Raw genomic sequence first — 13,638 nt, forward strand, 5'->3', positions numbered from 1 at the left:
ATTGATGCAATTATATACGTGTGCCAGCACCTCTACTTTCCAGCTTCTACAGGTGCACTTTTGAAAATATCCTGAATGGTTGCATCATTGCATCAAGGCCTGGTATGGCTATTCTAATGCACAGGAATGGAAGGGGCTAGAGTGAACAATGGACACAGCCCTCCCCACCATATATGCTGCATCCCTCGCCAAGAATCCCCACCATCTGGCTTCTACTGTCTTCTCGATGTTACCATCAGACAGGAGATAAAGAAGCTTGAATCTCTATACCAGCAGGGTCAAGGACAGCTACTTTCCTACAACCATCAGGTCTTGAAATGACCATCACAATCCCAATTCTACATCAGGAATGGAAGATTATGGACCACGACTTTCACTGCTATGGACTTGCCTCTTCTTTTTCTGGTTCTTCATTGTCTTGTATAATTTATCTGATACATGTGCCTGTGATAGTGATGACATCACTATCTATGTGGACATGATGGTAAATTTGATTTGACTCGATTATTTTGTTGGAAAAGTCAATGCCTGTGCTTTTGATGTATAAGTGGTACTTGCCATTAACCATTTCAAACTTTATCAAAGTTGATCTGGGTGGATACTGACTGCTACTCTTAGGTTTCATTCATAACTCCCCAGATGAGCTCATCTGTGAGCATTCCCACCTAAATGTATAGTGGAAGGAAGATTGTTTACTGTATAAGATGTTTGGGCCTGGGACACAGCTCATACTTATTTCAAGGAACTATATAACAGTTTATCTAAGGCTACAGCAGGATATAGGTCAGATAAAAAAATTAAGTACAATGTTGGCAGAAGGAATTTAATCCTGACATGTGAGATGATACATTTTGGGAAGTCAAACAGCAGCAAGATACAACAAAGAACAGGCTCTTTGTCTCACAATGTTGTGCCGATACAGCCAAAAATAAGAAAAAAAAAACAAAAAGTAATCCCTCCTACCTACACAGTGTCCACATTCCTCCATCTTCCTCACATTCATGTGGAATATATATTTGCCTCTACCACTATACCAGGCAGCACATTCCAGCCATCCAGCACCCTGAATAAAAAGCTTACCCCTCACATCCCCTCTGAATCTACTCTCTCTCACTTCCAATGCAAACCCTGTGGCATTAGACATTTCTACCTTAGGAAAAAGATACTCCCTGTCTATTCTACCTATGCCTCTCCTAACCTAATAAACCTCAATCAGATCTCTCCTGTCTCTGCCACTAGTGAAAACAACCCATATTTGTCCAGCCTCTCATGACAGCACACACCCTCTAAACCAGGCAGCAACCTGGTAAACCAACATGTTCAAACAAGCTGGATGAACTCAGCAGGTCGGGCAGCATCCCTTGACTGCTCATTTCATTGGATGCTGCCCGACCTGCTGAGTTCATCCAGCTTGTCTGCATGTGTTTATTTGACCACAGCATCTGCAGTGTACCAGTGTTAACCTGGTAAACCTCTTCAGCACCCTCTCCAAAGACTCAACATCCTTCCTATGGTGGGGCAATACTCCAGATGTAGCCTAAACAGAGCCCTATTAAGTTGCAACATAACCTCTTGACTTTTGAACTCAGTGCTCAACTAATAAGAAACAAGCATTCCATAAGCCTTTTTAACCATCCTAATGACCTGTGGAGCCACCTTCAAGAAGCTAAGAACTTGGATACCAAGATCTCTCTGCTCACCAACACTGTTAAGGGTCTTGCCTAACAAGTGTACTGTCTCCTTGCATTTGCATTATCAAGGTGCAATACCTCAAATTTATCTGGGTTAAACCATCAGCCTGATGGCATCAGCGCCGGACTCCAGAGCGAAGGCTCCCGAGTTCGAATCCAAGTCAGGCCACCCCCAAGCACATTTTCCATCCATGCCAGGTTGAGCATCGAGCTAGCCATTTGACCTCATAAAAAATACGAGTCAGGAACGTTCATATCGTGACCCGGTTAATCCAAAAGGAGACCAATCCTGACACCACGCGCCAGACAAGAATGGCTGACTGACTGGTGCGACACACTAAAAAAATTTTTTTTAAAAGCCAGATAGATCTCTGCCCATATGTGCAACTGATCTATATTGTGCTGTATTTTTGCCCATCGTCTACACTAACCACAACTCCATTGATCTTGGTATCATCTGCAAACTTACTAACCCGCCCATCTACATTTTCATCCAGGTCATTTATATATGTCACAAATAGCAGAGGTCCTAGCACAGATCCCTGCAGAACACCACTAATTACAGACCTCCAGCTCAAATAATTCCCTTCGATCACTACACTGTTTTCTACATGCAAGTCTGTTCTGCATCCAATTAATCAATACGCCGTGACCCCATGCGTCCTAATCTTCTGGATTAACCTCATGAGGAACTTGGTCAAACACCTAACTAAAATGTATACAGTAAAATTGAAAACTTACAGACAAGCAGGGTCACAGTGCAAAATATTGCAAAGATGACTAAGAATATGAAATATAATACGTGCAAAAACATAGATGAATTAGTTGTGCATATAGATATAAACATAGATGACACATTTGCAATTAAAAGACATAGCTGCAAAGAGACTATGGATGGGAACTAAGTGTTCAATATTTAAGACAGACAGGAAGAGGAAAGGGGTAGAATGGTGTTATTAATTAATGAGGGAATCAATACAATAGTGAGGAAGAATATTTGCTCAGAGAATTCTGGTATGGAATCCACTGTGTATCAGATAAAGCCAAGGGGTTGTATACAATCTCTCAGTAAAGAGGTATAATTAAGATTATGTAGTAAAATTGCATACATCTTTTAATTAGAGTTATATGCAGTAAGGATATAATTACAGTGAGTTTAATTTACATACACAATTATTGGATCGATAGAGAATAATGGGGGAAAGCTATTATAAGCTATAAGAAGAAGTTGAACAATCTTGGATTGTTGTCTGTAGTGCAGGAGGCTTAGAAGGGACGTGCAAATTTATAAGATTATGAGAGGCATAGATAAGGTGGACAATCAAAATCTTTCACCCAAGGTAGTAAAGTCAAATACAAGAGGACATACATTTAAGGTAAGGGGGAGGGGGGGGGGGGTTTTAAAGGATATATGTAGGACAGGTTTTTTTTGTTAGAAAGAGGGCAATAGGTGAATGAAGCGTGCTGCATGGGTAGCGGAAGAAGCAGATACAAAAGCAAAAGTTGAAAGCAGATAGTGATACTTAAAGGGGCTTTTTAGACAGACTCGTGAATTAGTCGGGATGTAGATCATGTGAAGACAGAAGAGATTCAGTTTAATTTGGCATTGTGTTCAGTGTAGACATTATGGGCTGAGGAACCTATTCCTGTACTATACTGCTTGATGTTCCGACAATCATACTGTGTGGGGTCCTGTGGAGAAGAGGAAACATGCATTAAGATACAGAGTAAGAGCTGATTCCCAGAGTGGGGTCATAACTTTAAATAAAGGAAACAATGAAAGCGCAAGGTACAAGATGATGATTATGGCACATTACATAAAGTGGATCCATGGATGAAATACAAGAATTGTTCATTCCCATCTTACAAAAATAAAACAAGAACTGTTCTTTAACTGTTCTTTAATTGCTTTCAAAAGAAATTAGATTCAAATAAGAAAAACATAAAATTGTCAGGAAAAGCAGCACACTTGAGGCTTGGGAAAAATTTAGAATTCAGAAAAGGAGAACAAAGATTAGTTCAAAAGGGAAAAGTAAAAAGAGAGAATAAATTTTCAGGGAAAATGTAAATTGAATGTAAAATATTTATGGGGATATGAAGAGAAAATTATAATTAAAATCAAGTGTAGGTACCTTACAGTCAAAAACAGGGAATCAAAGAAATTCATAACAATTAAATAAATACTTCATTTTGCCTTCACAAAGGACATACAAGACTCCCAGAAACATTTGAAAGTGTACATAGGATCAATTGAGAAGGGGATACTTACTGAAATCGGAATAGAGAATTGCCGTTAGATAAATTGGTAAAACTGAAAGGCCAATGAGTACTCAGGGCTTAATAATCTACATCCCAGAATACTCAGAAGTGGTCTTTGAAATAATAGATGCATTACTGGTCATTTTCTAAAAATATAGAGATTCTGCAACAGTTCTAACAGCTTGGCAGATGGTAGTCTGATTCAATCAAACATACCGAAAGTTAATAATATTGCTCAGTTTCACATTCTTAAATGTAAGGTTTCATTTGTTTGTAAAAAAGCTATTTAATGTTGAGAATGTGAGTAGAGGAAGGAACAACTAAGTGTGGACAGGTTAATAAGTAGGCCTACAGATATGTCAAAAATATTTAAAATAAACATGAACTAAGATCCTTTGGAATTGAATAATAGATAATGTAATAACATGAGTGAATGAGTAATTAGGGGCAGACTTGGACAACACTTTAAATTCAAATCCAAATGGTTCCAAGGGCTTTGTTATAGTTTTGTTTAATGTATGGAGTTGCCTCATATTCACACTGAGCTCTCTTTATCTTATCTCAAAGTTTGTTAGAGCACAGAATGTTGGCAGAATATTATGACAGTCATTTCCACGGGCTGATCTGAATGTATTCCAGGCACAGCGAAAGCTTCCTTTGACTATAAAAGGTTATAGGAGACAGAAGACAAGAGCCACATATCTAATCTAATTCTTGACACTTTCTGAACCTATTTATAATCTGAAAAGGAACATGCAAACACCCAATATTGCAAAATCTCCACAGTCACTTTTAATTATTTATGATTTCTCTGTAATAGACATAACTAAAATGGGATTTTTTTTTGTACAACTTTATAAGTAACATTTTGCAGGAGTTGCCTGCTACTCTGGAATCACATTTAAAGAAAGAAAATGAATGAAGAGACAATAGTATCCATCTAAAGCAGTGACTAGAAAATATGTGACATAATGAAACATTTGATTTTATTATAATATTTCTATACCCAATTAGCTTCTCTTCTTGCTATTTTTTCCACACTGCTCTACAAAGAATATTTATGATTCCCAGTTAAACAGCTCCGTCTAACTGGAGAATAAGTAATGCCTACTTCAGTTAGGACAAATTTGGGGTATTGTAGAAATGATGTGCAGAATTTGGAGAGGGTGCATAAGAGGTTCACCAGGACCTTGCCTGGACTGTAGTGGATTAGCTACAAGCAAAGGTTCGACAAACAAGAATTGTTTATCTGGAACTTCAGAAAATGAGGAGCAATCTAATATAAAATTATCTAGAGCAGAAATTGGGTGGATAGTCAAGATTCTTTTTTCAAGGCCGTAGGTGTCAAATACTGAAGGACAAAATTTTAAGACAGGGGTCAGCAACCTTTTCGCCTCTGTGGGCTGGAGTGCATATTAATGAGCAGACAGTGGGCCAGATAAATGTCATAAAAAACTTGAAATATGGGGATTATCCATTAAATACATCTAGTTATGTATTGCCTCAAATTAATGAATAACGCATGCTAAAAAATGCTTCGTGCTTAAGGTTGCCTACCCCTGGTTTAAGATGAGAGGGAGAAAGTTTAAAGATGATGTGCAAAGCAAGTATTTTTTCAAACACAAGAGAGTGGTAGGTGCATGGAATCCACTGCCTAGGGAAGTGGCAGAAGCAGAAACAAGAGCAATGTTTAAGAAAAATTTAGATAGACACATAAATAGATATGGAAAAGAGGGATACAGATGACACACAGTCAGATGGGATGAGTTAGACTGACATCAATTCAGCAAAGATATAGAAGGCCAAAGTGTCTATTGTTGTGTTTTACCATTCTATCTTCTATGTAATAAGCTGTGGTTCAAGTTAAGGCTACTCAGACAGAATAAGCGGTGTTGCCCCTCCACCCTAAGAGTGGACTCATCATGGCAGAAGAAGCAGCCATGGTCAGAATGGTTGGCCTCCAGGAAATTACGCTCTTGGCACTTGCAGTAGACGTGCTTGACAAAATGGTCCCCCAATTTATGCCGGGTTTCACCAATGTAGAGGAGGCTGCATAGGGAACTCTTCAACAGATTCACTGATGAAGGGTTGCCTCACCTGGAAGAACCGTTTGCGTCTCTGAATGGAGGTAAGGGAGGAGGTAAATGGGCAGGTATAGCATTTTGATCACTTGCAGGGATATGTACCAGGAGGGAGATTAGCAGGGAGGATGAATGGACAAAGGATCATGGAGGGAGTAATCCCTGCAGAAAGTGAAGAATGGGTGGGGTTGGGGGGGTGTAAAGTTGTGTTGGGTGTTAGAGTCCTGTTGAAGATGGTAAAAGTTGTGGAAAATGATATGTTGAATATGAAGGCTCATGGAGTTGTACGTGAGTTCAACAGGAACTCTTTCCCTGTTAAGGCAGTGGGAAAATAGGGTGAGAGCAGATGTTTGGGAAATAGAGGAGATGTGAGTGAGGGCAGCAACAGTGGTGGAGGAAGGGAAATCCTGTTCTTTGAAGAAAGAGGACATCTTGAATGTCCTGGAAAGGAAAGCCTCATCCTGGAAACAGATGCAGCAGAAACCAGGGAACTGAGAAAAAGGATTATAATTTTTCCAAGAGACAAAATGGGAATGGATATAGTCAAGATAGTAGTGAGAATCGGTAGATTTATAAAAGATGTCGATATACAGCTTGTCTCTAGAGATGGAAACAGAGAGATCAAGAAATTTCCTTCTTCAGCCCTTTACCTTTCTCACTCACATGGTTTCACCTAACATCTTTTAGCTGCCCCTCCCATCAGCCTTTTTTTATTCTGGGATTTTTCCCTTCCTGAAAAAGTGATGAAGGAGGGTCTCAGTCTGAAATGTCCACTTCCATAGATGCTGTCTGACCTGCCGATTTCCTCCAGCATTGAGAGTGTATTGGCCTGATTAAAGTCTCCTGCCACAATGTTGCAGGCGTTGGGTTACGCTGCTTCTTACTTGTTTATCACAGCACTTATATCATCAATGCTAGCCTGATGTCTGCTTGAGTTGATATTGCCTGTAGTCTGTAGTCTTGGACTGTATTCATTAGAGTACAGAAGAATGAGAAAGGATCTCATAGAAACATTTCGAATGTTGAAAGGGTTGGACAGAGTAGATGTGGAAAGGCTGTTTCCCTTGGTGGGTGAGTCCAAGACAAGAGGCCACAGTCTTAGAATTAGAGGGTACCCATTTAAAACAGAGATGAGGAGAAATTTTAGTCAGAGGGTCGTAGATTTATGGAATTCGTTGCCACATACAACTGTAGAGGCCCAATCATTGAGGGTATTTAAGGAGGAGATTGATAGGTATCTAATTAGTCCGAGTATCAAGGGATTTGGGGGGAAAGCCAGAAATTGGAACTAGATGGGAGAATAGTTTATTCAGAGGCAGAGCAGACTCGATGGACTGAATGGCCTACTTCTGCTCCTTTGTCTTGTGATCCTATGATCTAGTCAGGATACCTATGGAGAACACTTGTGGAAGCTAGAACGATCAGCACCTCATTGCCAGATCAGAGGTCAGAGAAGCAGGAACAGGACAAGATCACAATATCTGTGCAGTTCAATGATTTTACCACAAAGTAGACACTGGCACTCTTTCCCTTACACAATCCATGCAGTGGATCACAAAATCCTCAGGTTAGAACACGTGGTCAGGTGAGTTGGAAGTGAGCCATGTCTCTGTGAAACATAATACACTGTGTCCTTAGTGTACATCTGATTAAGCGAATTTGTTTAGCGGTCTCAATCTTGTTTTCTAATGTCTGCACATTACCCAAGAGAAAGCTAGAAGGGGTCCTATCTGAAGCACAACCCTGCACTGTGTTTTCTAAGACAATGGCTTCCCCAATGTTCCTAGCAGCTGTGTTTACCTTCTGGGTGGTATATTTCAAGTCAGCCAGTTGTGTCTTGGGTTCATACTACTGCTTATTCATTTAAATACTGTAGCTTGAAGGTACATTGTTTACTCCAATAGTTTCTGACACTGGAGCATGGCAATTTGATGCAAGCTGCTCCCTATTATAATTGTTCTCAATGCAATTATTGGATCAGTATAAACAGTATGAAGGCATGCCTTTCACTGTATCTTGATATACGTGACAATAATAAACCAATACTAATTTTCAGGTTTAAAAGGCCAAACCTCAAATATGAAACTAGGTACCTGCTAGCTTTTTGCAAAGTGCTGCCTCTCTCTGGGGCCATCCTAGTCCTCAACGAAATGCCTACTTGACCTGAATCAATGGCTATCATCTAGTAGCACTTACATCCAATTCCTGCCTGAGGAGTGACTTAGATCTGCTCTAATTTGCCTACCATCACAACAGGTGTAACAGCAGATGTGATTTAACTGGCTTTTCATTCAGCTCTGGAACATCTGAACAATGAAGATATATACATCAGGATGTTCTTCTTTCACTATAGCTCAGCATTCAACACATTCCCTTGAAACTATCACTAAGCTCCAAGACTTGGGCCACAATACCTCCTACTTGCAAACCCCAGTCAGTATGATTTGGCAACAACATCTCTACAATCACCAAAAAAACTGTGTGCTTAGCCTTTTCCTCTATTTGCTTTACACCTGATTATATGGCTAAACAAAACTCAAATGCATACTTAAGCTGGCTAATAACATTACTGTTCTTAGCTAAATCAAACCACTGTGAGTAACTTCACTCAGTTCAACAATGACTCCACAAAATAGACTTCACTTTCAAGGACTCTACAACTTGTGTTCTCAGTATTATTATTTTACTTTTTTTTAATTAATGGTATGATTTATCTTCTTTTACACATTGGTTGTTTGTCAGTCTTTGTTATGTATAGTTTCTCATAAATTCCATTGCATTACTTTATTTTCCTTTAAATGCCTGCAATAAAAAATAATCTCAATGTAGTATATGGTAACATATAAATAAATTTACTTTGCACTTTGAAGACAGCTTTACCTCACCTCTGGAATTCAATTCTTAGGTCCCTGTTTGAACCAGAGATATAATATATTCCTGATCTTAACTGAATAGACCTATCACCCATCAACTCATGCTCTCCCCCTCCCCCTATACCAGGGGTCAGCAACCTTTACCACTGAAAGAGCCACTTGGACCCGTTTCCCACAGAAAAGAAAACACTGGGAGCCGCAAAACCCGTTTGACATTTAAAATGAAATAACACTGCATACAACGTTTTTTTTGCCTTTATGCTATGTATAAACAAACTATAATGTGTTGCATTTATGAAATTGATGAACTCCTGCAGAGAAAACGAAATTACATTTCTGCATGCAACAAAAACATTTTGAACTCCGAAAAAAAGACGTTGGGTTGAAAGTTACTTTAAAGTAAAATACTCAATGTCAATTTGAGTCCTTCTTGTATTTATGAAAAACGCCGAACTTAAATTTTCCGCCAGCAGCAAACCAAAAATAACATCAGCCAGCTGTCAGCCTGAAAAATAAAAGGACTATTTCACTGAACAATGAAAAAATATGAATACACATAAAATAATAGGCAATTAAAATATTTATCATACTTGGTTAATGGGATTTCTGCTCCTGGACCTCAGCGCACAGCGTCTGCACATCAGGGCTGTATGACGTCACCTTCATCTTTACACAGGATCGCAAGCTGTCATCTGTGAGGCATGCGCGATGTTTGTTTTTAATAAAGTTCATGTTGGAGAACACCTGCTCACTTACATATGTGGATCCAAAGATCGACAGGACTCAAAGCGCATACTTTTTAATGGTTACATAAATGTTTCGAACACAAGTTTGTCCGGTTTTGGAAGGTTTTCAATATCACTCCATTTGTGTTTCTGAGCAAGAACGGGCAACATCTTCAAGGTCTGCTGTCAAGCGTCTAAACTTGGACACCCATATGTCTTTGTCGGCTATGTCGGCCAGTTCCATCTCAAGATCAGGTTGACTCACACCTGCCAATGCAGTCGTATTCAGTAGGGAAGGATCGATGCTTAAGGGAGTGACCGGGAAGGATAATGTGTTTTTTTCCTCTCTGAACTCACAGAAGCGTTTCCCAAACGATGTTTGCATTGCGATGATTGCAGAATGTAAATACTCCGAAATTATCGTGTCGTGACCTTGTTTGAACTCTCTCAAATTGGGGAAGTGAGACAAAGTGCCTTTCTGTAAATCTCTGGCAAGCACTGTCAACTTGCGCTCGAATGCCAAAACATCCTCCAACATGTGCAGGGCTGTACGTCCTTACCCCTGAAGAGCTGTGTTCAGCGTGTTCAGGTGCGCTGTCATGTCTACCATGAAGTGTAGCTTTTCCAGCCACTCTGGCTGTTCCAGCTCAGGAAAGGTGAGCCCTTTGCTGCCCAGGAAAGTTTTCACTTCTTCCAGACACGCGACAAAGCGTTTCAGCACCTTCCGTCTGGACAGCCAGCGATAAAAACACGTTGTAGCGGTGTCAGTAAACTGCAGTCAAAGATAGCTTTATTCGAACTAAACAGCCTTGCTTTTAAGCCTCTCTCAACCCAGCCCCCATGGACGCAGATGCTGCAAAAGACGCGTACTCACAAACCCCCGTAGGCTATCTCCCTTAGCCGGAATGCTGGCTAATTGTGAGCCGTTTCGGATGTCGCCACACTTAGATTGTACAAGATCACCATAATCTTCAAATTTAGAATTACATTTCAAAAGCTAACAAACTAACATAAAATACATTTTAATTAAATACTGACCAATTATTTCCCAAAGCCACAGGGAGCCGCAGCACAGAGGTGAAAGAGCCACAAATGGCTCGGGAGCCGCAGGTTGCCGACCCCCGCCCTATACCTTTTTATGGTTTCTGCCCTCATTCTTGCCAGACCTGATGAAGGATTTTGGCTCAAAATATCAACTGTTCATTTCCCTCCTTAGCTACTGCCTGACCTGCTGAATTTCTCCAGCACGTTTTGTGCATTGCTCCAGATTTCCAGCATCTGCAGTCTCCATCTGAACCCAGAGGTACCAAATTATGTGTTAATGAGCTCAGAGGTTCCAAATTAGGTGTTGATGAGTGTCAGTTCATAGCAATGTTGACATAACTTCATTGAAGACAGATATTTCTGATAATTCAGCCAATTGGCTTTGTTCTGCATTTCATGGAAAAAACATTGATATCTGTATACTGGTGTTGAAATTGTATAGAATAGCTTAGCTTACACCATGGCTAGGTGTGGAGAGCAAGTCTTTAGCAGAACAAGGATGTTATTCTCAGACATATATTTCCTGATATAATATGAGTGAATCAAATTGGTTGAAACTTCTGTGATAATGTGGATCTAAGGACAAAGCACTTTAGTCTTCAGCTGTAAAATCGGGCTTCAGTTCCCACCGCAAGCTTGTGTGGGTTATCCCCAGGTGTTCTGGTGTCCTCCCATATTCCAAAATGTATTGTTGGGGTTAAGAAGTTGTGGGCATGCTATGCTGGTGCCAGAAGCACGACGACACTTGCAGACTGTCCCCAGCACGTCCCCGACGCAAGGAATCCATTTCACCTCATGGTTTGATGTACATGTGACAAATAAAGCCAATCTTCAATCTCTTTAAGGGCAGCAGACTTTCTCCCAAGGTCATCAGATTATACAATTTCCAGTTCTCTGCTCACCATTCCTGGCTAGTTTTTTTTACCCCCAAGTATTTTAAAATTCCAAAACAATATTAACAGAAAAGAAACTCCACAACTGTAGTTGTGGTATTTAATTTATTCTTTCTGTTTAGAGATACAGTATAGTAACAGTCCCTTCAGCCCAACAAGCCCACACTGTCAAATTAAACCCGTGACCAATTAACCTACCAACTTGTACATCTTTGGAATGTGGGAGGAAACCAGAGCACCTAGAGAAAACACACAGGGAGAATGTACAAATTTGTTACAGACAGCAGAGGTATTGAACCTGGGTTGATAGCACTGTAATAGTGTTACACTAACTGCTACATTAGCATGCTGCAGATTTGAAGTTTCATTTATGGACTGTCTAGGTTTCTGTGTTATCAGAACTACACCGGCATTTGAAAGGTCAAGTCATCACTACAGTGCCCTGAAAATGTTTTCCTTTCACCTCCTTCCCTTCTTTACTCACCTAATACCAAACAATATCACTGTTAGTTTTTTTTTGTATATATAATCAAGTGGGGAGTCTTTTTCTTCAGGATTAGTGAAGCTTTGGTGTTAGTGATAGAACTTTATTATTCCATAGAAAGTTCAATTATCACAAGCATCACTGAAGACTATAATTTCAGTAATGAAATTGGATGTCGAACAGAACAAACTACAAGTATTCTTACTGGCTATCCAACAATAAATATATTACTTAAATCACTGATTGAATTTAAGGCAAATGGGAAAAGGCAGGAGCACTAAGTATTGCCTGTGTCTGAAGTTTAGAAATGGCTGAAAATGTATGAAATTTTATCAGATGTAGTTTTCCAATCTTACATTGAGCATTTCTGTAGAGCAGGAAGGGGTCCTGTAACTGGAATTCCAAGTCCTTGGTGATTGGTTCAGTCCGGTTTTCCACATTCAATCTGTTCATGATGGTGAAGCCATGCCTGGGAGAAGCAGATCTTGTATCCAAAAAGCAGAAAACGACACATTAGATCTTCTCACAAAAATTTCCACCTCCATCACACATGATGCAAAAGTCTATTCTGCAACATTGCTGTGTCAACTTACAATTTCTTGAAGCAGACTTAAAAGCACTTCATTGCACTCACTTCTCTTCTCTCAAGCCTTTCAACACCTGGCACACTGCTACTGTCTCCCACAGTGAAGGCTGATGCAAAATACTCCTTTAATTCATCTGCCATCTCCTTGTCCCCGTTATTATCTCTCCAGCCTCATGTTCTAGCAGTCTTACATCCACTCTCATCTCTCTTTTATTTTTTATATAGTTGAAAAAGCTATTTCTATCCATCCTGATATTGTTTGCTAGCTTGCTTTGATATTTCATCTCTTCCCTCCTAATGATTCTTTTAGTTGCTTTCTGTAGGTTTTTAAGAAGAGCAAGGTGAGCTGCCTTAATGACTAACATCCAGTTGCATTCACATCTACTGTGAAGTTCACTGAGAGGTTGATCATGTTAGAATTAACTTCTGCCTAAGCAAGGACCTGGACCTGCTGCAACTTAACTATCAGATAGACAGACATACTTTATTGATCCCGAGGGAAACTGGGTATCACAATAGGTCCACATGCGCATGCAACCTCATTCACTCTCCACTTGACCTTGGATCACCTGAACAGCAATTTCTACATCAGGCTGCCGTTTATTGATTACAGCTCTGCGTTCAACACCATCATCTCCTCAGTACTAATCATAAACTGGAAAGGGTGAGCAGTTTTATGCTCCTGTGTGTCAACATCTCAGAAGATCTAACATGGACCCAACATAATGATGCAATTATGAAGACACACCAGTGGTTGCATTTCATTAGGAATTTGAGGGTCTCCCCCCTGCCCCCCCATTCCTTAGGAGTGGTGTGTTTGTGTATTTTTCCCCTCAATATCAAGTCCTCTACCAGAGGCCTGAGAGCTTGAGGGCTTGGTGCAGCATCCTTGCTGTTCCTAGCAGTGCACTCTTCTGGACCAAATCTCAGATGTTGTTCCCAGGATTTGTTGGAGCCAGGTGTCATAGCCCCAAGTGCACCGAGATTACTCTGAATGCTAGA

General features: G+C 40.1%; 1 protein-coding gene across 1 annotated transcript in view; it reads right to left on the minus strand.

Moving 5' to 3' along the window:
- Window positions 1-13,638, minus strand: part of dcp1b (decapping mRNA 1B) — a 66,679-nt gene that overhangs the window by 45,287 nt on the left and 7,754 nt on the right. The window contains exon 3 of the mRNA XM_059978075.1: window positions 12,407-12,534. Within this exon, the coding sequence (XP_059834058.1) occupies window positions 12,407-12,534 (128 nt within the window). The remainder of the gene's footprint in view (window positions 1-12,406; window positions 12,535-13,638) is intronic.

The sequence above is a fragment of the Hypanus sabinus genome, chromosome 8 (assembly GCF_030144855.1).
Source record: "Hypanus sabinus isolate sHypSab1 chromosome 8, sHypSab1.hap1, whole genome shotgun sequence".
Lineage (NCBI taxonomy): Eukaryota > Metazoa > Chordata > Chondrichthyes > Myliobatiformes > Dasyatidae > Hypanus > Hypanus sabinus.